Genomic DNA, 23,730 nt, shown 5'->3' with positions numbered 1-23,730 from the left:
ACCTTGGGGGCTTCCCCTGCTCACTGGATACTGAGTGCGGCTCTCTCTCTCTCTTCTGCAACAGGACTGGTGTGGTCTGTGCTTTCATTACCAACCAAAGGACACACGAGGAGGTGGGCCCTGGTGTCCGGGCTGTGCCTGGGGTGCTGAACTCCTTACAAGGTCTTGTCTCTGATGTCCCGCAGGTGAGCACTCACCCTTTTCTGCCCCAGCAGCAGGTGGTCAGGGAAGCAGCCAGATGTTGTAGGTGGTCAGGGAGGCAGCCAGAGAGAGCTTGTTGGTGCCTATGTGTAGACACAGTGGATGGGAATTACCTGGAGAAAGACAATGTTCCTGATGGCTCCCAGTGCTGGGACAAGGCAGGAATGGTGGGACTTTCTGGGTAGACTTGGAGGTGGGAAAGGCATCAGCCTGGATTTGGGATTCCCTTTGTGGCTACAGGAGCTGAAGGCAGTGGCTGAGCAGTTCTCCATCCCCCAGAATCGAGTCTTGGAGGAACTGAATGGTGAGGGCTTGAGGGTCCCAGAATCCCTTAGAACCTGAACACATGGACTGCTTAGGAGCCTACCATTTTCTTAGAGCCTGAGCTCCCAAAGTCCAGTGACTCCCTGGGAGGAAGCCTCCCTTTGCTCCTTCAGCACCCATGATGCCTGTGGAGAAATTTCCACAAAGGTGGGGTTTAGATCTGGGCATCCAGTGCCTCTTGGCACTGAGCAAGGGCCTGCTACATGTGGAACCCTGGGTTGCAGCTGGCATGGGATATAGAGCCCCTGTCCTTTGGAAGCCTTGAATTCTGATGCCCTTGACTTGGTCCTTATACCCTACCTGGTCTATCCCCCCTTATCCCCCCACTCCATTGGCTTTCATTGTTCCAAGATCTGTCTCCCTGTAAAACTATTCATTGTCTCCTGCCGTCAGGTGTTGGTGTAAACATTGGTAGCACCATCCATACCCAGCTCAGGGGCACAGTGTATCCCATGCTGGCCTCCCTTCAGAGACTGGGCCAAGGTAAGAGGGGCCCTGGATCCATCGGCTACATGGTGTATGAGTATGAATGTATGTGACAGTATTGGGGTGTGTGCGAGTATAGATGGGTGTGGTTAGTATGTGTGTGTTGGTGTACATGAGAAAAGTGTGGAGGAAGAAGTGGGTAGAGGGAGGGTGAGAAAAGGCAGAAAGGGCTTTGTTCATGAGGCAGTAAGAGCACAACATTGGAGTCAGTAAATCATGAGTTCTAATCCAGATTCAGACAGTTACTAGCAGTGTGACCCTGGGCAAGCCACTTAACTTCTCTTGGCCTCGGTTTCCCCATCTGTAAAATGGGGATGACAATAATATTTACCTCCCAGAGGTGTTATAAGGATCAAATAATATACATAAATTGTGCCACAAGCTTAGGAAATGTATAAATGATAATGATGACAGTGATGGTGATGGTGACGGTGGTGGTGGTGGTGATGTCACAGTGGATGGTGATGGGGATGATTGTGGTAATGATGGTGGTGATGGTGATGATGACATTAATTGGACTCTAAATCCAACTCCTCTTTTTTTTTTTTTTAAGTGAGGCAATTGGGGTTAAGTGACTTGCCCAGGGTCACACAGCTAGTAAGTGTTAAGTATCTGAGGCCGGATTTGAACTCAGGTCCTCCTGAATCCAGGGCCGGTGCTCTATCCACTGTGCCACCTAGTTGCCCCCCCAACTCCTCATTTTAATCTGTCCCACCCCTCACAGACTTACAGATTTCTTTGGACCACCTCCGGCTACTCAACTCCAGTGCAGTCTACCTGAAGGAACAGCAAGAGCCTCTGGGCTCCTCTTTGCAGGACCACAAACACAAGCTTCTTTCCCTGCTCCAGGATGCCAAGTGCAGGGGCTGTGCCAGTGCCCTGAGTCACACCCAGCTCTTGGAGCTGGGGGCAAATTTTAGCCAGGTGTGTACCAGGGGGGCCAGCATCATAGCACTGCATCTTGAACTTCATCGTGGTGGATGGGGGTGAGGGATGGGGAGAGTTGGTGAAGTGGGAGGAGAATAAGGGGAGCTCAGGACTCTCATGATTGAGGAGGGGAAATTGAGCTGAACCAGAAAGAGGGTTGAGGAGGTAGAGACTTAACTCTGTTCTCTGTCTTCAAGTTTCCCCATTGCCTTGTAATATAAAGAAAAGACATTACAGAGATCGCTAGGTGATGCAATGGATAGGGCTCTGGGCCTGGTGTCAGGAAGACCTGAGTTTAAATTTGGCCTCAGGTATTTAATAGCTGTGAGACCCTGGGCAAGTCACTTAACCTTTGTCTGTCTTGTTTCCTCAACTGTCAAATGGAGATAATGATGGCACCTACCTCCCAAAATTGTATCAAATGAGAAAAGCAGCTCTATCATGGTGGAGTTGGAGTCAGAGAGACCTGAGTTCAGATCCCTGCCTCAGACACTTACTCATTGTGTACACTTGGAAAAGTCACTTAACCTAGCTCAGTCTCAGTTTCCTCATCTGTAAAATCGATATAATAATAGCATTTACTTCATGGTATTGTATTGGGAGGATAAAATGAGATAATTATATTTAAAGTGCTTTATAGCCCTTAAAGTGCTAGATAAAGACTTGAGGACTAGATGCATGATTTTATCGATATAAGTAACTCCTGGATAGAGAAATTCTCTCTACTAATGGCAGCTGTACTTTCTCTGCAACTTTGTAGTCCCATAGAAGCATAAGCTGTTCATTATTCTCTTCTGGGAAATCTCTTCCTGCTGCTCTTTGCCATGCCCGGCTCTAGAATCTCTCAATGGGGAGATTTGGAGCTAAAAGGGACTATAGAAATCATCTAATCCAAACCCCTAACTTTTAGAGCTGAGGAAAAGAAGTGACTTACTTAAGGTCATACCAAATAGTAAATAGAGAGGGAGACCAGAACTCAGTTGTTGTTGTTGTTGTTGTTTTTTAGAGAGGTAATTTATTAAAGTTATTAAAAGTCAATAGATTGATCTACCTAAGGCATTCTGTTATACATTTGCTCTCCAAAACCTATCAGAGGCTCCCCAGAGCCAAACACTGTCTTCCACTCAGACCTCAGCAGATGGGTACTTAGCTGCCTCCTTTTTTAAAGAACTCAGTTTTTCTAAACCCAAATCTATTACTCTTTCAATGACTTCTCACTGCCTCATAGATTGGACTCAAGAAGCCCATTTCAGTCTTTTTGGTCTCAGGATCCCTTTACAGTATTAAAAATTATTGAGGACCCCCCCCCAGTTTTTATTTGGGTTATATCTCTCAATATTTACTGTATTAGAGATTAAAATGTCTTGGCATTATTATGAATTTAATTTGACCTTCTGGACCCCCTGAGAGAGTGTTGGGGGCCCCCAGGGTTCCCCAGGCCACACTTTGAGAACTGCTGCACTAGGTAATATATTTGAGGATTTAGATGTTGGGTTTTAAATAAACAGCTTCTGATTCTCAATCCTATTTCTTTCTACTAGGTCAAGGTCCTGTAGGGAAAGTGTCTGGACCTTGGGACCATAGATTCTAGGGCTGGCAGGGTTTCCAAAGCCAATGTCCCAACCAGTACTTAAGTTCGTTTGGGGAAGGAGGCAGATTTATCTCTATGGATTTTGTAACACTGATTTCAGGTACCTTCTGTGAATGGTGTCCTCCAGAAGTTGAAGGGTGTCCCAGAGGGTAATTTTTCCAACATGGTTCAGAAGGTGGGTATCTTGGGGGACAAGGAGGTGGGTTAGGCTTGAGGAAAATGGAATTTCTATGTCTTTTCTTGGTTCTGGATCTGCCTAGTCAGCAAGTCACCCAAGTTTCTCATTGTGGGGAGAAGCTCCCAGGCTTGTACAAGAGCTTCTACAAAATGCTTTAAGATCCTTGGCTCCAGCTAAGAGTCCCTCTTAGAACTTCTCTGATCTAGAGATCTCTCCTCTTCTGCCCCTCTCCAGGATAACAGCACATTCAATACGCTCCCTGTTCTAACAGCCATGGAGATGAAAAACACAGTTGAGGGTGAGTTGTCCTCTGCCAGCAGGAACCCTGGGAAGGCTCCTCCTTCTAACTTCCTGCTGTAGGCATGAATTTGTGTGAGCCATGGTGAGGGGCTGGCAATGGACCCATTCGTCCCACGAGGTCTCCTATGCAGAGATTCTCTTGAGGAGAGTGGTTAGCCAGGGGTGGAATAATAATGTCTGATGGTGGAAAGAACACCGGACTTGGGTTTTGTTCCTAGCTTCTTCATCCTACTAGCAGTGTGACCTTGGACAAGATCACCCTTCTGAACTTTGGTTTCCTCATCTATAAAATGGGGATAATCCCCACTCTGCTCACCTTGTACTGATTTTATCAGGTCCAAGGGAGGCAAGGCCCATGAAAGCACTTAGTAAACTATAAAGCCCTATACTTATAGAAGGTGGGAGGTGGGGGCTTTCCTTTGACAACTTCAGGGGAATATCAGGAATGGTAAGGAGAGAAATATCTTCTACATGGGCTCTAAGGTTAAGGCAAGATAGAAAGGTGATGTGTATAAAGTAAAAAATTTTCTCTTATCCAAACAAAACAAAAACAACAACAAAAAAGATAGAAAGGGGAGTCCATAATTGTCATTGGGATCTCACCTCTCCCCTTGCAGAGTTGAAGGCAGAGGTGGCCCAGATCCCAGAGGAGGTGAGGACCCTCTCCGAAGGCTTCCCGGGCTCTGAGGCTGCTGACCGCTGGAGGCAGGCTCTTGCAGAGGCAGAGAACAGTAGCAGACCTTACCTACATATGATACAGAAATATGAGAGATACAGGTATTGGGTGAGTTGGGGGAGGGCAGATCTAGGGAGTAGAGAGAAAAATACAGGTCCCCTCCCCTCCAACTCCCCACTTAGGACTTGGATTTCTGACTGCCTGTTTCCACCATCCTATACTTAGCTACTCCCACCCTCCAGTACTTAGTGACCCCCACCCCCATTAGCCTCAACACCTAGTATTTCAGCCTTCAAGCCCAATGAGTCCTTTGCTCTATTCCTTTTTGACTCAACGCTTGAAACAAGGGGTGTCTGTTTTCCCTCGAATGTAGGACGAGGGGGTAGATGACTTCCAAGGTACCTTCCAGCCCTAAAATCCTATGTTCTTATGGTCCTGAGTTTTTGGAGATCAGTGACCGAAGGCTTAGGACCAATTCTATTTATGTGCTTACATTCATGTACTTAAATATTCATGTACTATTCATGTACACCCAGCCTTAGGCTTCCTGTGTTTTTCCTCTTCCTCTGGCACTGCGCTCTTGGCCTTGTTCCCTCCAAGGCCTGTGAAAAAGCAAGGAAAAGTTCATTTTCTTCCTGGTGGTGGGGGGGCGGGCATGGGGAAGCTGGGACCCCTCAGATCTTGAGTCTGCCCATTCCTTTCCTCCCTACCCCATCACGATAGGTGGATTGCAGGTTATGTGCTATCCTCAGTCATCCTGTTGGTGGTCATCTGTAACCTGCTGGGCCTGGGTCTGGGCCTCTGGGGGATATCTGCCCGAGAAGACTCCAGCCACACGGAAGCCAAGGGCGAGGCTGGGGCCCAGTTTCTCATGGCGTAAGGAGGAGGTGGGGCAGGGGGCTGGAGCAGGGCTGGGGGTGGGGGTGAGGGGGTGAGACAGGACAACCAATGGAGTTGGGCTGTAAGGGCTGGGGTGGAGGATGCTGGTCCCAGATGGCCCCTTCTGCTCCTCCCCTGTCCCAGGGAGAGGCTTCCCTACCTGACAAGCTGGCCTCAGCATGGGTCCTGTTGTGTACTAGGTGATCCTCTAGGTCTGGCAGCTCACATAGAGACATCCAGGTCTGTGCAGTCTCCATGGCCTTATTTATTTATTTGGTCCCATCTGGCCCGTGGAGCTGACCAGATGGTAGGAAAGGGGCCAGCAGTCCCAAGGATGGCTCTGTCCTCTGCTCTGCCCTTCCCTCCCCACCCCCACCCCCAATAGTGAAAGCTGCCACCTTTCCTGCTCCTTCAGACCCTCCATTGTCCCCTCCCCTCGTCCTCAGCACCAGCTCAGCATGGGCCCTTCTCCCCCTAAAAACAAAAAGCAGCACCTTGTAGACAGTCACTGACCCTTGTCTTAATTTGGCCCTGGGTGGATTCAGTTAGGTTTGCTGGGAGGGTACCCATGGTCAGCAGGAGGCTAGGTGAGTATCCCACCCAGTCCTGAGCAGTTCCCCACTCCATGGCTGCCTGAGGAGGGAGGTAGGAAGAGAGGGGTCTGGGTGAGGAAAGGTAGACAAGCCAGGTCCAACCTCCTCTGCACCCTCTCGATCCCTTTCTTGATCCCTTGCTCTGTCTTTTCCATAGGGGTGTGGGCTTAAGCTTCCTCTTCTCAGGACCCTTCATCCTCCTTATCTTTGCCACCTTCCTCCTGGGGGGCAACATCCAGACACTGGTGTGCCGAAGCTGGGAGAACCAGGAGCTATACCAGGTGAGGCTTGGTACCATGCATCTGCGCACCAGCCCATGCTTCAGTCCTTGTTGTCTCACTGGATAAATGGAGACGTGGGCTGCCAAGCTCCCGGCCCAGGGGTCGGGCTTAAAAGAAATGGGGAGTGACCAATAGATACACAGACTGGGAGAGACAGCAGAGGAACAAATACAGAAACACTAGAGACAGGAAAAGACAAAGCAGCTGGGAGTGAGAGAGACCTGAGCAGAAATCCTAGAAGTCCCTGGGTGAACTCCTTGTCATCTTACTGTTGAAAACGAGGATAAGAAGTGGTTTCATTATACCCATAAGCTAGGACTCCCTTCTTGAAACTGAAAACAGAAACCAGGAGGCCTGACACCCCGTGTGTCCCCAGTGGGTGAGCCCAGGAATTGGGGGGAATTTCGTAATCTACTGCTAAGACCACTTTCCTGTATCCTAGGAAGCTGCCTGTTGGGGAAGTCTCTTGAGTGAGACTGACTAACTAGGAGCAATCTTTGGGTTCAGGTTATGACTAGGGACATTGCTGTGTGTTATTTGGTCACCAGTCCAAAAGAGGCCTGGGCCCTGGGCAAACTGGGGGTTGTCTTCATCATTGCTGTAGACTTCCTTTCCCTGCTTCATGTGTAGTTTGCTGACACCCCAGGGAACCTGCCCCCATCCATGAACCTGTCCCACCTCCTGGGCCTCAAGAAGGACGTCAGCATCCCCTCCGCCTATCAGTGAGTGTCTCCATCAGCATCTTGGCCTTCTCAGGGCTGGGGAGGAGAGAGAGATGTAGGAAACAGAGGAAGAGGTCAAGGGGAAGGTCGGCCCCACCCTGATTCCTTGCTGCTCTCTAGGCAGTGTAAGGACGGAGCTGCTCTCTGGAAGGTCCTACAGCTTAATGGCTCCTATGACCCAGAAAAGCACCTGGATATCAATAAGGTAAGAAACTTGAAAAGAACCACAAGTTGGCCACCTCTAAAAACCGGCGCAGCAGGATCCTGACCCCCTCTGTCCTGGAGTCTTGATCTTGTCTTGTCTTCAGGCTCTGAGGTCAGGCAGTCAGTAGCCAATGGGAGTCAGCAGTGGGGCCCCATTCAGAGATGACCTCTCTGAATTCAGCCCTCATGCCTGAGATAGGACCTGGGCCACAGGTAACCAGGCCCCCAGCTGCAATGCAACTAGGGTAAGGACTGCACAGCCAGAGGTTGGCTATGGTTAGGGGAGGGGGAGGAGCAACCTAAGGGGCACAAGGAGGAGGGAGACAAGGGCTGTGGTTGAACAGGTAGGAGTCAAGCTAACCCAGCTCTTGCCAATTACTATCTGGGGGACCTTGGGCAGTTCTCCCTCTCTGAACCTAATCTTCCTCACTTATAAAATGAGGATTGGTGTAGATTATCTCTAAAGATCAAAGAAAATAATATACATAAAGCACTTTGTCAATTCTGAAGCACTATATAAATGATGGCATATTATTCTAAGGTCCTTTCATGCATTCATATCATATGACTTCAATTACATGGCTGTGGGCCAGGTGCAGAATGGAGAGCAAAGGGGTTACTGCGCTTCCTTCCGATGAGTTTCCTTCTGTGTTTAGGGGCAAAATATTCTAAAAGAACAGGAGGATCTAAGCTACCAGCCAGGTCCCAAGAAAGGGACCTGAGAGTTCTTACAGATGACAAAACTGGAAGTCAGAAGTCCTGCCTTCTTTTCCCTACCCTGTTCTGGCTGTGTGATATTAGGCAAATTACAGAGCCTCTCTAGGCTTCTGTTCTCCATCTATTAACTGAGAGATTTAGGCTAACCTTTCAGCTGGGTGGCTCAGTGGATAGTGCAGGAGTCAGCAAGACCTGAGTTTGAATTTGGACTCAGACACTTACTAGCTCTGTGACCCTGAGCAAGTCACTTAGCCTCTGTTTGCTTTAATCCACTGGGAAAAGAAATGGCAAACTATTCTAGTATTTTTGCCGAGAAAACACCATGAACAGCATTAGCATGCTATGGTCCATGGGGTCACAAAGAGATGGACGTGACTGAACAACAACAAGGCCTCTGTTCTCCATCTATTAACTGAGAGATTTAGACTGGCTCCTCCCAGCTCTTGGATGATATGGTTCTATAAAAATTAATTAACCTGTAAAATGCTTTGTAGGCCATAAAGCACTAAATAAATGTTATCCATGGGATACGAACACTTTGTTACCTTCTCTGAGCTTAGGTTTCCTCATATGTAACCTAAGGATGGTAACAACTGTAGTATCTTATCTCACAGGGTTATTTTGAAGCTCAAAAGGGAGGTGAGATGTGTAAAGCACTTTGTAAATCTTCATGTGCTACATAGAAGTCAATTCTTCTTGTTTTTCTTCTCCTTGTCTTCCTCCTTCTCCTTTCCAGTACAGTAACTGATACCTTGATTTGTATGAATGCTATAGATTTATAGACTGTTAGGTTTGGAAAGTACCTTAGAAATGATCTGGTCTAGGCTCCTACAGGAGGAAACAAGATCTCAGAAAGGAAGAGACTGACCCAAAGGAAGCAACTTCCCAATAGCTAGTGAGGAACCTAAGAAAGAGCAACTTTTTTGTTTGCTTTTTTCCAAGGGGAAGAAAAATCAATCAATCCCCAAGCACTTAGTAAGCTAAGCAATGGGGCTATGAAGATAGAAATGAAGTAGTTCCTGATGTCTGGGAGCTTATATTTTACTGGGGAAGCAGCATGTTTACATATAAATATATACATAGTAAATAAAAGGTAATTGTATGTGGGGGAACTAATGAACAATTGGGAGGATCCAGAGAAGGCTCATGTTGGAAGTGGCCTGACAGAAACTAGGGATTCTCAGAGGTGGGGATGGGGGAGGGGGAGGGTTCCAGGCCTTAGGATAACTTGTACAGAGACAGAAGATGGTGTGTTATATGTGAAGAACAGCAAGATCACCAGTTTGGTTGGACTGTATCATGCATTTAGGGATATGTAGTATATTATGAACAAGAAAATAAAGTTGGAAAGGTCTTTAAAAGTCTGGGGGCAGCTAGGTGGCACAATGACCCTGGAGTTAGGAGGATCTGAGTTCCAATCTGACCTCAAACACTTACTGTGTGACCCTGGACAAGTCAATTAACCCTGTTTGCCTCCAAAACAAACAAACAAACACATAAATGGATGAATTAATAAATAAATAGACAAAAAATAAATGGGTGGCCAAATAAATACATAAATGAACGAATGAGTGAATGAATGAATGAATGAATAAATGAAATAAAGGTCTGTGTTTAATTCTAGAGGAAAAAAGAGATGTCTAGAGCATGAGACACTGCTGGGACCCCACTATAGATAGGGCATACAATGCATGGGTATACAACATTTGGGCAAACTGAATGTGATGGAGGAGGAGGTCAGAGAGAACACTTCTTTCCCTGGTTGCCTTTGGGCTGGTCCTGGCTCAACATGTCTGTTTCTCCTTATCCTAGTATACTGCCCGGCTGCAGGAAGAGGTGAGGAACTTTAAAGTCGATATAAAGGACCTGGACCTGCTGAATGAAGCTGCTAAGAGAGATCTGGAGGCCTTCAGGAGCAGCGGGATAGAGAAGATTGACTATCCCAGCTTCCTTGCTCAGGTTAGCCTGCTGCCCTCCCAGCATATACCTACTCCCCTTGGGGATACCTCCTCAGCTCCTCAGTACCTTGACCTGATCTTGGACCAAAGATTTCTGGTTCTCACCTTCCTCACCTATTAAAAAAAAGGGGTGGGGTGGAGGCAGCTAGATGGTGCAGTGGATAGAGCACCAGCCCTGGAGTCAGGAGGACCTGAGTTCAAATCCGGCCTCAGACTTAACACTTACTAGCTGTGTGACTCTGGGCAAGTCACTTAACCCCAATTGCCTCACTTAAAAAAAAGGGGGGGGGGACTGGACTAGACAACCTTCTGAGGTCCCTTCCCAGAGTTCATCACCCTATGGGCCTGTGACATCCTCATCTAGTCTGAGATGCTGTTACGTAAACTCCTAGAATATAAGAACTGCAAGAGTTCTTAGGCTTCACGTCAGAGAGACACCCCTGGTGAAGAGGTATAAGAGAAAGGATTTGCAGTTAATGAAAGCTTGGCTTGAATCCTATTGCACATCTTTAGCTTGCCCGGTGTGACCCTGGGCAAATTTTATGCCTCAGAGCCCCCGATTTACTCATTTGTAGAGTGCTGTTAATAAAAATTGCAAAACCAAACTTACAGGGTTATTGTGGGGGAAAAAAGTGCTTTGTAAACCACAAAGCCCTGCAAATGTGAGCTGTTACTATTAGCTGGCCCAATTGCCTCAATTTAGAGACGAGAAAATTGAGGCCCAGGGAGCCTTTTCAGTTATACTCATGAAGACCTAAAAGCTTCTTCTACTAAATTCTCTCCCATTCCTGGATATTGATCTGAATCCCAGAATGTCAGAGTTGAGAGGGACCAACCCATACCTGAATAAGCATCTTCTCTACACTTTGGAAAAATGGTCAATCTGCCTGGCAAACTTCATTACTTCCGGAGGGGGGGGAGACTGTGAGAAAGGGGTAGCCCACTGCACTTTGGGATACCTCTAATTGTTAATAAGTTTTCCCTTGAAAAATGCTCTCCGCCCCCAGAAAGAGAACTATTGAGTTTGAATGCAGATCAATGAATACTAGTTTCACTCTATTTGTTGTTGGGATTTTTGTTTGTTTGTTTTTTCTTTCTTGTGGTTTTTCCCTTTTGTTCTGATTCTTCTTTCAAAACATGACTAATGTAGAAATGTGTTTTACATGATTGTACATATTTAACCTAAAAAAAAAGTTTTGCCTTGTGTCAAGTCTAAACTAAATCTACTCCTCTGCAAGTTAAGTTTTGGAGATAAAGTGACAAGAGAAAAACAGTCCTTGCCCTCATTTGACTGGGAAAAACAACATTAATATAGATAAGTAAATTTAAAATGTATGCTAAGTAATTTGCGGGGGAGAGAGCAGTAGACACTTGAGGGTAGTCAGGCAGGCCTCCCCCACTTCTCAGAGAGCCTGCTACTACCTCGCCCCCCCCCCCCACCGGCAGCTGAGCCTTGAAGGAAGCTGGGAATTTGAGGCTGAGTGAGGAGGTAATGCACTCCAGACACAAGAGATAGACTGTTCAAAGGCATGGAGGTGGGAGATTGATTGTTGTGTAGAAAGAACAAAATCTGCCAGTTTGCTAGGAACATAGAGTATGCAAAAGAAAGTAATGTTCAGAAAACCTGAAAAGACAGGCTGGAGTCAGATTGTAAAGGTTTTTAAATGTCAAACAGAGGTATTTAATGCATTTTATCCTCAAGACAATTGGGAGCCAAAGAAGATTTATTATTATTATTATTGTTGTTATTATTATTTTAAGCAGGGCAGTGACATAATTAGACTTGTGCTTTAGGCATATCAGTTTGGTGACTATGTGAAGGATGGATGGGAGGGTAGAGGCTGGAGGCAGGGAGGCCTGTTAGGAGGCTGTTGCATAGCCCTAGAAAGAGATGATAAAGGCCTGAACTGGTATGGTGTCTGTATGAGTGGAGAGAAGGGGATGGAGATGAGAGATGTTGAAGAGATCAAATCAATTAGACTTGGACACCCCAACTTGGATGTGGTGGTGAAGAAGAGTGAAGAGTCAAGGATGACTCTGAGGTTGTAAACCTGGGTGAATAACTAGAAGGCTAGTGGCCTCCTTAACAGAAGCAAAACAATTAGGAAGAAAGGAGGTTTTTTTTTTTCTTTTCCTTTTTGGAGAAAGGAGTGAAAAAAAATTAGTTTTGTTTAGGACATATTGAGTTTCAGATGCCTATGGGACATTCAGGCTTCCTGAGGGAGAGATAGGAGGCAGCATGTACCAGACAGGTCATTCTACTTCCCTCTCCTCTACCATTACTTCCTCTTGGATGCCACTGGAGACAACTAGGACCCAGAGTCCAAGAGCCCTGGGAATTGCTTCTGACTTGTAACTGAAATTTTGTTTTCTTAATGTGTTGTCTTCCTCTATTAAAGAGCAATCTCCTTTCCTTTACAAGCTCCTTGGGAGCTTTTCTATTTGCATCCTTAGAGCTTTGAAGGGAAGTGCTTAATAAATGCTTCTTTATTCATTCATTCACTCATTCATGTATGCAGGACTGGGCCTCAGGAGAGCAATGCAGGCTAGATATATAGATCTTGGGGATCATCTGCACAGAGATACAAGTTGAACCCAGGAGAGCTGATGAGATCACTCACTGAGAGAGCATAGAGAGAAGAGAACCCAGGACAGAGCCCTGGGGTGCCCATACATAGAGTGGTGGGAGGTGAATGGTGATCACTCAGTAGCAGAGGCTCAAGGGGAGTGGCAGAGAGCTAGAAGAACCACCAGAACAGTAGAGTGCTGTGAAAACTTGACAGAGAGAATATCCAGGGGAGGTCATCAGTGATGTGGGATCATGAAGAGAGGCCAAAGAGACATTATGATGCTCTCCTGAGAGACGGAGAAAAAGCCACTAGTTTGTAGAAATGAGGGGTTGCTCTTAAAAGAAGTAAATGAGGGGCAGCTAGGTGGCACAGTGGATAGAGCACTGGCCCTAGAGTCAGGAGGACCTGAGTTCAAATCCGACATCAGACACTTAACATGTACTAGCTGTGTGACCCTGGGCAAGTCACTTAACCCCAATTGCCTCAAAAAAAAATTAAAAGAAGAAGTAAACAAACTGATGAATAGAAGGTTGACTTGGGGCCAGGAAGACCTGGCCTTTTTCTTGTACTAACTGTGTGTGACCATGAGTATGTCACAACTTCTCAGGGCTCAACAATTTCTCAAGACCATAATAAGCTGACAGACAAGTTGACTATCTGTATCAGTGGAGGGAATTTTCATGCCAGAATTTCCCTATATTGATGTCAGAGGTCTAGATTTTTCATTTTTAAAGGAAGGATAAATGAGTAGTGATGCATTCTTATTTCTGGGGAGGCAAGGAGAGGGAAAGGAATCTATTTAGTAATGGAGGTGATCTAAAAAACTCCCAAAGATATCATTAATTTTTTTTTAAGAGGGAGCATTGGTAACCTTGGAGAGAGCAGTTTCAGTTCAGTGATTTTTGAAGGCTAGATTGTAAGGACTGGAAAAGAGAGTGAGAGAAGAGGAAGTGAAGTCAAGTGAAATGCTGACAGCTTTTTCACAGCTAGGAGTTTGGCTGTGAAAGGAAGGCCAGGCCTTCAACCCATTGTTACTAATGCCATCCTCTGGGACCAAGCAGAAAAAGTCTAATCTTTCTTTCACATGACAGTCTGCAAATATTGGAAGGTAGTTACCCTGTTTCTTCCAGTCTTCTCTTTTTCTAGCTAAGCAACTTCTTTATCTGTCCCAGTATCATGTTAATTCCATAAGCTTTGTTATAGAAGTGCCCCAATCCGGGGCCTCCACTCCTACTCTTGCCTGCCTGTTTTACAGCAGCTGGGAAATTGCTAACTCCAAAGATGTCCAAATGTTAGAGTAGAATGTCTCAGAGAGACTAGACATGGGAGCAGGAGAGAAGATAGAGTGGGGAGCTCCTCCCAAGCTTATCCTGCTTGCTCTGTTCCTTCAGCTCCAGAAGCCATTGGTCAAAGTTGATGTCTTGAAGCTAGTCAAGGAGTTGGAGAAGCTGGGTGAAGCCCAGGTAAGTCAGGAGCCTGGGTCCTGGGAATAAAGGTTTGGGTAGAGTCAAGAGGATGCCTAGGAAGTAGGTGGGGAGAATTCCCCTACCAGGGAGAACTGGCTTCTTGGGGTCATAAAACTTGCTGGGGGAAGGTGGAATAGAAGAAAGAACTCTGTATTTAGAGCTAGAAGACTCAGGTTTTAGTCCCCCGTCTCTACTTCTACTTGTGTGACCTCAAATAAATCACTTACCTCTCTGGCTTCAATTCTTTTGTCTATAAAAGGAGAGGTGTGTGTTAGATGATCTCTGATGTCCCCAGGTCTAAATCCTAGGATTTGATGGTACCCTGACCACTAAGGACTGGGAAGTGGAGAGGAGTCTTTTAAGCGCTAGGATTGAGGCTTTTCAAGGTACTTTCCTAAGGATGCTGAGAATCTAATCTTGGGTCTGCTACAGATAGCTGTATAACGTTGGACCCATCTTTTTACCATCTCTGAGCCTCAGTTTCTTCACCTGACAAATGAGAATTCCATTCCCTGGTTAAGCTAGCTCATAAATTGTAAGGATCAGCCAAAATAATAAGGCTCAAAAGTGCTTTGAAAAATGGAAAAATGTACAATATTGCTATTTATTATTATTATTATTATTATTACAGGGCAATGAGGGTTACATAACTTGCCCATGGTCACACAGCTAGTAAGTGTCAAGTGTCTGAGGCCAGATTTGAACTCAGGTCCTCCTGAATCTAGTGCTGGTGCTTTATCTACTACGTCAACTATCTGCCCCTTAATATTGCTATTATTAAGGACATCTAGGTGGTGCGGTGGATAGAGCACTGAGCTTGGGATCAGGAAGACTCATGTTCCTGAGTCCAAATCTGGCCTCAGACACCAACTGTGTGACCCTGGGCAAGTCACTTAACCCTATTTGCCTCAGTTTCCTCATCTATCAAAAAACTGGAGAAGGAAATGTCAAAGCACTCCAGTATCTTTACCAAGCAAACCCTAAACGGGGTCATGAAAAGTTGGATACAACTGAAAAACAATTGAACAACAGCAACGACATTGCTATTATTTCTTTCTTGCTGCCCTGGGTCCATCCCACTCCTCTGGCTTCTGTTCCTGATCGCTCCAGACGGAGCCTGCCCTGGGGCAGCAGCTCAAGCAGGAGGCTCAGGCCCTCCAGGATCTTTACCAGGAGAAGATCCTCCCCCAGCAGACCCATATGGTGAGTTCAGGGACCTGGGGAGATGAGGGAAATGGGAGGGAGGCAGGAGGCATGAAGCTGGGTTCAAACGACTGCAATCTAAAAACCCTTAGGAACAAATGTGGTATCTTCTATTTGGCATTTAAGGTCCCTCAGCATCTGACCCCTTCTTCCCTTTCTAGTCCTGTCATGCTTTAGCCTTCTCCTGGAGCTCCACAGTGCAGTTGCACTGGTCTTGGTGTTCCTGGAGCATCCTAAACTTCATCTCTGAACTCTGTGCCTTTGGCTAGGCTGTCCCTTCTGCCTGGAATGCTTTTCCCCCTCCCCTGTATCCTGGCTTCCTTTGCTCCAATCCCACCTTCTCAAGAGCTTTTTCTAAGTCCTTTCAGCTCTTCTTCCTAGGTTGCCTTTTATCTATTTTGTATGTTTTGCTGTTTGCAAATTGCAATCATCTTCCCCATTAGAAAGCAAACTTCTTGAGGGCAGGGATTGTCTTCATTTTTTCTTTGTAGCCCCTGTACTTAGCAGGCACATAGTAAGTGCTTAATAAACACTTCTCAACTGACTGACTGCACCCTTGCTTCCCCTTACTAAGGCATCACTCCCGTTCTCTCCTACACAGGTGACACTGAACCGTAGTGTCCGCGCCTTATCTGCATCTGCCTCAAAACTCCAGGTGCTGTGTCTGGGGTCGGGGGATGGAGACCATGGGTTGGGGTGCCTGCTTGTCCCCAAGACACCCGGGGATTGATTGGCAGGAATGGCCAAAAGGAGCTCCGAGATTTCAGTCGCTCCAAGGCAAAGCCAAGAGGGAAAGCGGAAATTACCTGCGAGCTCCTCCTCCCCAGGGGTAGACAGTGAGGGGTGTGAAGGAGATGTCCCTGGAGGAGTGGGTTCCTGGGTCAGCAGGCTGAAACTAGGCCTACAATGCTCCTTGCCCTCAATCTATGCCCCTCTGCCTCCCCACAGCTGATGGTTTCAGAAACTCTGGTTAACTCGAGCTCCCTGAAAACTGAGCTGCCTGTCCGGGCTCACTGGATCTTGAGGAATGTGAGTGAAAAAGAGAGGTCAGGAGCAGGGGGCCTGAAGCTGAGAGGGACGGGGTGGGGAGGGAGAAGAGGAAAAGGGGGGGGCTGGGGCTCATCCTGGTACTGAGCATACAACTTACAGATCCTAGCTTCTTCCTGTCACCCTGGAATCTTATATCCCTACTTCAGTCCTGGCTCCTCAGGGCAGCTACTGGGATGTTTGAGAAGATGGGGTTTAAAGGTAGGGGTCCTTCCCCATCTTTTCTCTCAAATCCTTCTAAGAAACAGGCCTCCTTTCTTCTGCACAGGAAAGTGACTGTTTCCTGAATCGAGAAGTGGCATACTTCATGCAATACGTGAACTGGGCCAGAGAGATGGTGAGTAACGGGGACGGAGGCAGCTTGTAATAACTGCTGAAGTAATCTCTCCATCTCCATTTCCTCACCCATGCATGTGCTGCCATCAGATTATTCTCTCAGCAGAAAGTGAATTGGTCAAAAAGCATTTATTAAATGTTTACTGTGTGTCAGGTACTAGGCTAAGTACCGGGAAACAAAGAAACAAACAAAAGCACAAAATATCCAACCAAAGTCCTTGCCTTCAAGGAATTCACATTCAAGGGGGTGAGACAACATACCAAAAAAAGTGTACATATAAGATAGATACAGTATAATTGAAAGTCAATATCAAATGGAGGCCACTAGCAGTGAGGGACACTAGGACCTGGAACATGCTCACAAACCTCCTGTGGACCCTCACTGTCTATAGGATCAAGTCCATATTCCTTAGCTTTGCATTTAAGGCCAGGTAGTTTGCCCCAAGATACCTGTGTAATCTTATTTCCTACTCTTCTCTGCACAAACCCTTCACTGATTCATTGCCTCTCAAGCATCCTTCGGGTCTTCACATCTCTTTGCCTTCAGTCTCTGTAAGGAGCCCTGGATTTGGAAACAGAACACTTGGGTTTGAGTCTATGCAAGTAACTTGACCTATTGATGTCTCATTTTCCTTCCAGAGTCCAAGGAGGGTCAGACAAGATGACCTCAAAGGTCCTTCCTGCTCTAAATATTATGGTTTTAGTCTCACTTCGTATTATACCTGAGAAAACAGAAACCCAGAGAAATGGGAAATTACTTGGCAAAAGTCACATAGGTAGAAGGATGCAGAGCCAGAACTAGAAAGGACATGGGTGGATGGATTGGGAGGGGGGTCTCCCAGTGTGGAGCTCTTTCCCCCAAATCACACTGTGTCTGGTTGTTGTCTCACTATTTCATAGTGGATGACTTGTCACCTCAACCAACACTGTGAGCTTCTGGAGCACAGAAACAGTGTGTGTTTTCTTATTTCTCATACATAGCACCTGACACAGTGATGGGCAGACGGGAGATGCCTAACAGATATTGTTTTGAACAGAAAACCAGGCAATGTGCCTGCTTACATATGTTTACGCATGAGAGACAATCTGGCATGTCAGAAAACACATGGGAGTTGGAGTCAGGAGAGAACTGGGTTCTTATCCTGTCTCTGACACTCACTAGTTGTGGGACTATGGGCAAATGACTTCATCTCTCAGCCTCGGTTTCCTCATCTTTAAAATGAGGATAATAGGGGCAGCTAGGTGGTGCAGTGGATAGAGCACCGGCCCTGGAGTCAGGAGTACCTGAGTTCAAATCCGGCCTCAGACACTTGACACTTACTGTGTGACCCTAGGCAAGTCACTTAACTACAATTGCCTCACCAAAAAAAAAAAATGAGGATAATAATATCAGCAGAATGTACCTAAACTATAGGGTTGTAATATCAAATGCAATCAATAATGGCAAGTGTTTTACAAACCTTAAAATACATAGACATATCAACTATTATTATACGTTACATATCTACATTTGTCTTTATCTGGCTATGCACATTTCTATATTTATGTGTTTACACCTATTTGTGTCTCTATGTTCTTGCCCTATGAACTCCACATGTCCCTCTATGGATGTGTGTTTATGGTCATTCTCTTACCCAACAAATGCAAAGTAGTAGCTATGGTATGCCAGGGGCTGTCTGGGATACAAGATGAATGGCCTCTGTCCTTGTCTAAGCATTGAGAGAAGATAATTATACAATTAACTATAATATTAAGCAGTGAAAGATAAATCTGAGTGGCACCGAGTGGCTTAGGAACTCGAAAATGGGAGAGATTGCTTCTGGTTTGGGGAATGAGAGAGGACTCCTTGAAGGAAGTGACATTGGATATGGGTCTTGTGGATGGGTTAGAATTTTGGCAGGTGAAGATTTTGGGTGTGAGAATACAATATTTAATAGCAACAGCATAATTCTTGAGAGCAGGAACGGTTTTGATTTTTTGACTTTGTCTTCCCCAATGCCCATCTCTCCCTTCTCTCTCTCTCTCTCTCTCTGCATTTGTGTTTTACTTGTATGTGGTGATATGTTGTTGTTGTTTGTCAAGGAGTAGGAGTAGAGGAGGAAGGAAGAGACAGAGAGACACCTTGGAAGTTGCTGTGATGTACAATCTTTGGATTAGGGTCTCAGGACAGGAATGGTCCTGGGAGAGGAGATGAAATCCCTAGCTTCAGCCAAAGTAATTTATGTCAAAGACCCCTTAGGGTAATCTTGGAACTGACTTTCTGCCTAATCTTAGAGTGGCTTTTGGACATTTCTTAGGGAATCCCCTCTCCCCTCTTAAAGGGACACTTTTCTGTGGACACTAGGGTTTTTCCTATAGGAGCATTAGAGAGGGAGAAGGGAAGAAGACTAGAACTCTGGGGATCCAGGTCCCCCCACAGTTACCTCCAGTAGCTTTGCCTCCACAGGTCACTGAGCATATTGCCACTTGCCAACCCCTGTCTGGAGCACTGGACAATGGCCGGGTGATCCTGTGTGACCATATTGCTAATCCCTGGGTAAGTGGCCCTCTTCCCTATAAAATCAAGAGAGTGGCGAGGTAACAGAATCTCTGAATTGGAAAGGACCCCAGAGGCTACACAGCCCAATCTGGCATGGCTCTTTGGGCTCTACTCCAAGCCCTGCCTCCTCCCCTCCATGGGCTCCTCATATCTTTGGAGATTTTTCTCTGTGGTATCTGCATCCAGGAAGAGCTCACCCTGGCTCTCCCACCAGTTGGCAGAGTTGTTCTTGGTCAGACCCTGGGGTGAAGTGGACACTTCTCACTTGTCTGAGCCTGTGTATTTCAGAATGCCTTCTGGTTCTGCCTGGCCTGGTGCACCTTCTTGCTTATCCCCAGCATCATCTTTGCAGTCAAAACCACCAAGCACTTCCGACCCATCAGGAAACGCTTAAGGTGAGGGGTTGATAAGCTCCTGGGATCAGGGAGGGTCACTAGGAATCATTTTGCTTGGCCACCATCTTCTAGTCATGGAAGTTGGTCATGGCCCTAAAATATCCCAGGAAGACGTACAGGTCTTACTCTTAGAGACCAACACCCCCCTCTGACCCTCAGGGTCACAAAGGTTTTCTATAGGTCTGGCCCATTTGGCCTCCCACTGCATTTACCCCACCCAAGGGCAAGGTCTGCCATTCTAAGGCATGGGGAAGGGGAGGGAAGGGGGGAAAGGGCTCTCTAGCTTCTTGTCCCTAGGCTCCCTGAGATGAAGGGAGGGGAATGAGCCTCCCTAACATCCTTCTCCTGGTCACAGCTCTACCAGCTCTGAGGAGACCCAGCTTTTTCACATCCCCAGAGTCACGTCACTGAAACTGTAGGATCTTGGGTAAGGAGGAGGATTGCTCTGTATGCCAGGGAGAGGAGCCTAGAAGAATGAAGCCGAGAGCAGTAGGGATCACAGGAACCACACCTCCCTGGCACTGAAGTCCCATGGGGTGGGGGGAGGGGGGAGGAAGGAAGGAAGAGAAAGAAGAGGGTTTGCCAGGGCATCTCTGGAGTTTGGGGGTCTTAGGCTCCAGGGAAGCCTTGTCTTCCCCAGCCTTGCTTTGTAACCAGTGCTAAGGAGCCCCCACTCAAGATTTCTCTACTCAGCCACTCACCTCTTCCTCCCTCAATCTTTAGCCTTTAATAAAAGATTTGTCTATGTTTTTGTGAGTGAAATCAATCCCTGTTTCCTTGGCTCATCTTCATCACCATTTTGGACCCATCAGTTTTTCGGTGTACCATATTAGTTCAGCCTAGAAATTTCCCCAAACTAGAAATTTCTGTACCCTTTTTGGTTCTCAGACTTGTGCCCATTTACTACCTTCTTCATCTTAATATTGCTGCCCCTCCATTTTCCTTCAGCAGTCCCCTTCTCTCTTTGGCTCCCTTGTACTCCCTTGTACTCTCCTCCCCCTTCTATACCAGTCCTATCTATCACCGCCCCCATTCATTTATTCATCCATTCAAACATTTATTAAACATCAACTGTGTTGCAAGGTGCTCTGCTAGGCTCTGGTGATATGCAAATGAACATGATACAGTCCCTGTCCCCATGGAGTTTAAAATCTATTTGGGGAACAAGGTATGTACACACCCAAAGTGGAAACACAGCACATGAAATGCAGAGAGATCCCTTCTGGCTCAGTGGAGTGGGGAGACAAGGAAGGTTTCATGGAGGAAATGGCAAGAGTCAAACCTTGAAGGACAGATAGGGTTTCAACAAGCCTCCCTTGTCATTCACCCCACCCCCTTCCTCCATGTATAACCTCACTGCATGTCTCCCTTTCTTTGCTCCCCATCCTGAGTGCTCCCACCATTATCTAGTCCCTCCTGCTGTCTTTCCTATTGATTCCCCGTGGACAAACCTCTCCTCTGGTCCCAAGACCCTCTCTCTTCTCCCCTGCACTTTTTTTTTTTTTTTTTGGCGAGGCAATGAGGGTTAAGTGACTTGCCCAGGGTCACACAGCTAGTAAGTGTCAAGTGTCTGAGGCTGGATTTGAACTCAGGTCCTCCTGAATCCAAGGCCAGTGCTTTATCCACTGTGCCACCTAGCTGCCCTCCCCTGCACTTTTAATCTGCTCAATTGTCCAGATTTACAGTACCAGCCCCTAGGTGGGAGCCTCTTTCCCTTCCAGATTAAGGGAAAATAACTAGAAGGTTCAGGGCTTTCATCAAGGAAGGAGGAGACTGAGTGGAGGACAGTGACATCCAATTTAGCTTCCCCTGCCCAGGCCTCTAGAATTAGGTAGTCCAGCCCTGTCCAGCCCTGATGAGTCTCTGTTCTCTTTGCAGCTTCTGGGAAGGCCTGGATTTTTGCCCAGACTACCCTCGCCTGCCCACGGCCAGAGGGTGAGGTCCAAGCTGCTGATCTCAGAGGGGAGGAGCCCTGTCATCCTTGACTCCTGTATCACCAGCCAAGAAGCTGCCAGTCTTTGGGTTGCCACACTAAATCTTTGCTGCTCCCTCACTTTTGCTGTAAGCCCTTTCTTGGAAGGGGACCTGGACTTGGGCTGAGGGGTGCTTCCGTGGACTGTCTTCCTTCAAGACTGCTCAAGAGTAAAAGGGATCTGGTGGATTTGAAGTGGGGCTCAGGCCCTTTGGCTCTTTTCTGTTTTGTTTTGTTTTGTTTTGTTTTGTTTTTTCTTCTTGCCGTGAGACGGGGGGCCATTCCCTTCCTTTTCCTCCCTCCCCTCTCCTTCCTCCTCTCCCCTGTTCCTTTCTTTTCCCCTTCCCTGTACCCACCCAGTGTGTGACTCTATGTGCAGCTGGAATGTAGAGGAGGAGGGTAGTGGGTGTACCTCTGAACCATTAAAGTGTTTTCACTTTCCTAAGTCTGTCTTGGGTCCTTGGAGCCACACCTCTTAGTCTTATGCTCTGCATAAGTGAATGTTTGCTGAGTTCAGAATCTCAAGACTGTGCCTGAGGTCCAGGAAACCACCCGGTGCTGGCATCCTGGGACTATCAAATTTTGTGGGGGTACAATGGATAGAGCACCAGCCCTGGAGTCAGGAGGAACTGGGTTCAAATCTGGCCTCAGACCCTTGACATTAACTAGCTTGTGTGACCCTGGGCAAGTCACTTAACCCCAGTTGCCTCATCAAAAAAAAAATTGTGTTATGGAAAAGAGCACAGAGTTAAAAGACCTTGACACTTACTTGCTATGTAATCTTGGGGCAAGCTGTGTGCCTCAGTTTCCTCATCTATAAAATGAAAGGGTAGTATTAGATGATCTCTCAGGTTCTTTCCAGCTTGAAATTCTAGCATCCTTGTCATCCATTATCAAAGGTCATACAAGAACTATATGTAAAGCTCTATGCCAGGTACTCACATGGGGGTGTACAGAGAAGATTGGTTCTCTGCCTTCGTGAAGCTTATAGTCTAGTTGGGAAGACAAAATATAAAATGGCTTTGCTTTCACCCCCTCCCCCCTCAATCATAACACAAGGTCACTTTTGTCCTTGTTATCATAATCATGTGGGTTTTTATATTAGCATATGCAGTGAAGCCTCTGGGGACTCTGTTCCTAGGAATGTCATAGCTCATCATGAAAACCACTGTACAGCCTGAACAAAGCTAGAACTAGCCTGGAGAAGATGGGGCTTTGTCCCAGGCAATGACATGGAGTGGGGTGTGCTTACTCCCAGAGAGGGCTTGTACCCTTCTTCTCCATGGGGAGTGCTGTGTCTATGTCCTCCAAAGATTCACCCCTACCCCAGCTGGGCCACAGGCCCCCTCCCTTGCTGATTTTCCCCAAGTGAAGTTTCACATGTTCCAGTTCCCCATCTGCATTGCACACAAATACCTCCTACAAGATCATTGTCCCATATCTCATGGGCTAGTACGCACATGCTTTCATGAACGATATTGATATCTCTTCTGGCTGTGATTCTCTATCTTTTGTGACTCAATATTTTCTGAATGATATATTTTCTTGTTGAAATGCTTCCCGACTTGATTTGTTCATTTACTATTTGCCCAAATACTGGCATTTCTAACTCATATGGATGGGTTAAAGGGACAATAGGACAGAATTGTTATTAAATACATATTGGAGACAGCTAAGTACTGCAGTGGATAATGTGCTGGACCTAGAGTCAGGAAGATCTGATTTCAAATCCTGCTTCAGTCTCTTACTAGCTGTGTGACCCTAGGCAAGTCACTTAACTCTTTTTGCTTCAGTTTCCTCAACTGTGAAAAGGGGATGATGATACCTTCCAGGGTTGTTGTGAGGATCAAATGAGATAATATTTGTAAAGTGCTTAGCACAGTGCCTGGCACATAATAGGTGCTTAATAAATGCTTGTTCCATTCCCCCTTATCTACCATATGCAAAACATTGGTAAAAATTAGTAAAAACTACCTATTTGGGGAAAATGCAGGATTTGCACAATATACAATCTTTTTACTTTTGGAGGTTACAGTTTAAGAGAGAGAGAAGATTCTAACACATTCATAGGATCATAGATTTAGAGCTACAAGGGTCCTCAAAGACCATTAAATCCAACCCCTTCCTTTTACAGATGTAAATGAAGGCCCAGAGAAGTGAAGTGA

At 46.4% G+C, this 23,730-nt stretch overlaps 1 protein-coding gene across 1 annotated transcript in view; it reads left to right on the top strand.

The window, feature by feature from the left end:
- The window catches only part of PROM2 (prominin 2), a 28,072-nt gene extending 6,096 nt beyond the window's left edge, over positions 1-21,976 (top strand). Inside the window, exons 5-25 of the mRNA XM_043986920.1 lie at positions 65-185; positions 442-505; positions 919-1,008; positions 1,736-1,935; positions 3,630-3,704; positions 3,942-4,005; positions 4,625-4,784; positions 5,407-5,559; positions 6,313-6,436; positions 7,067-7,158; positions 7,279-7,363; positions 9,892-10,038; positions 13,999-14,070; positions 15,184-15,276; positions 15,878-15,931; positions 16,225-16,305; positions 16,592-16,660; positions 19,106-19,195; positions 19,487-19,593; positions 19,949-20,020; positions 21,472-21,976. Coding sequence (XP_043842855.1) covers positions 65-185; positions 442-505; positions 919-1,008; positions 1,736-1,935; positions 3,630-3,704; positions 3,942-4,005; positions 4,625-4,784; positions 5,407-5,559; positions 6,313-6,436; positions 7,067-7,158; positions 7,279-7,363; positions 9,892-10,038; positions 13,999-14,070; positions 15,184-15,276; positions 15,878-15,931; positions 16,225-16,305; positions 16,592-16,660; positions 19,106-19,195; positions 19,487-19,593; positions 19,949-20,012 — 2,005 coding nt within the window. The 3' untranslated portion in view covers positions 20,013-20,020; positions 21,472-21,976. The remainder of the gene's footprint in view (positions 1-64; positions 186-441; positions 506-918; positions 1,009-1,735; positions 1,936-3,629; positions 3,705-3,941; positions 4,006-4,624; positions 4,785-5,406; positions 5,560-6,312; positions 6,437-7,066; positions 7,159-7,278; positions 7,364-9,891; positions 10,039-13,998; positions 14,071-15,183; positions 15,277-15,877; positions 15,932-16,224; positions 16,306-16,591; positions 16,661-19,105; positions 19,196-19,486; positions 19,594-19,948; positions 20,021-21,471) is intronic.
- The last annotated feature ends 1,754 nt before the right edge of the window (positions 21,977-23,730 follow it).

This window comes from Dromiciops gliroides, chromosome 2 (genome assembly GCF_019393635.1).
Source record: "Dromiciops gliroides isolate mDroGli1 chromosome 2, mDroGli1.pri, whole genome shotgun sequence".
Lineage (NCBI taxonomy): Eukaryota > Metazoa > Chordata > Mammalia > Microbiotheria > Microbiotheriidae > Dromiciops > Dromiciops gliroides.
The sequence above is the reverse complement of the archived record's forward strand: the minus strand, read 5'-3'. Positions and strand labels throughout refer to the sequence as shown.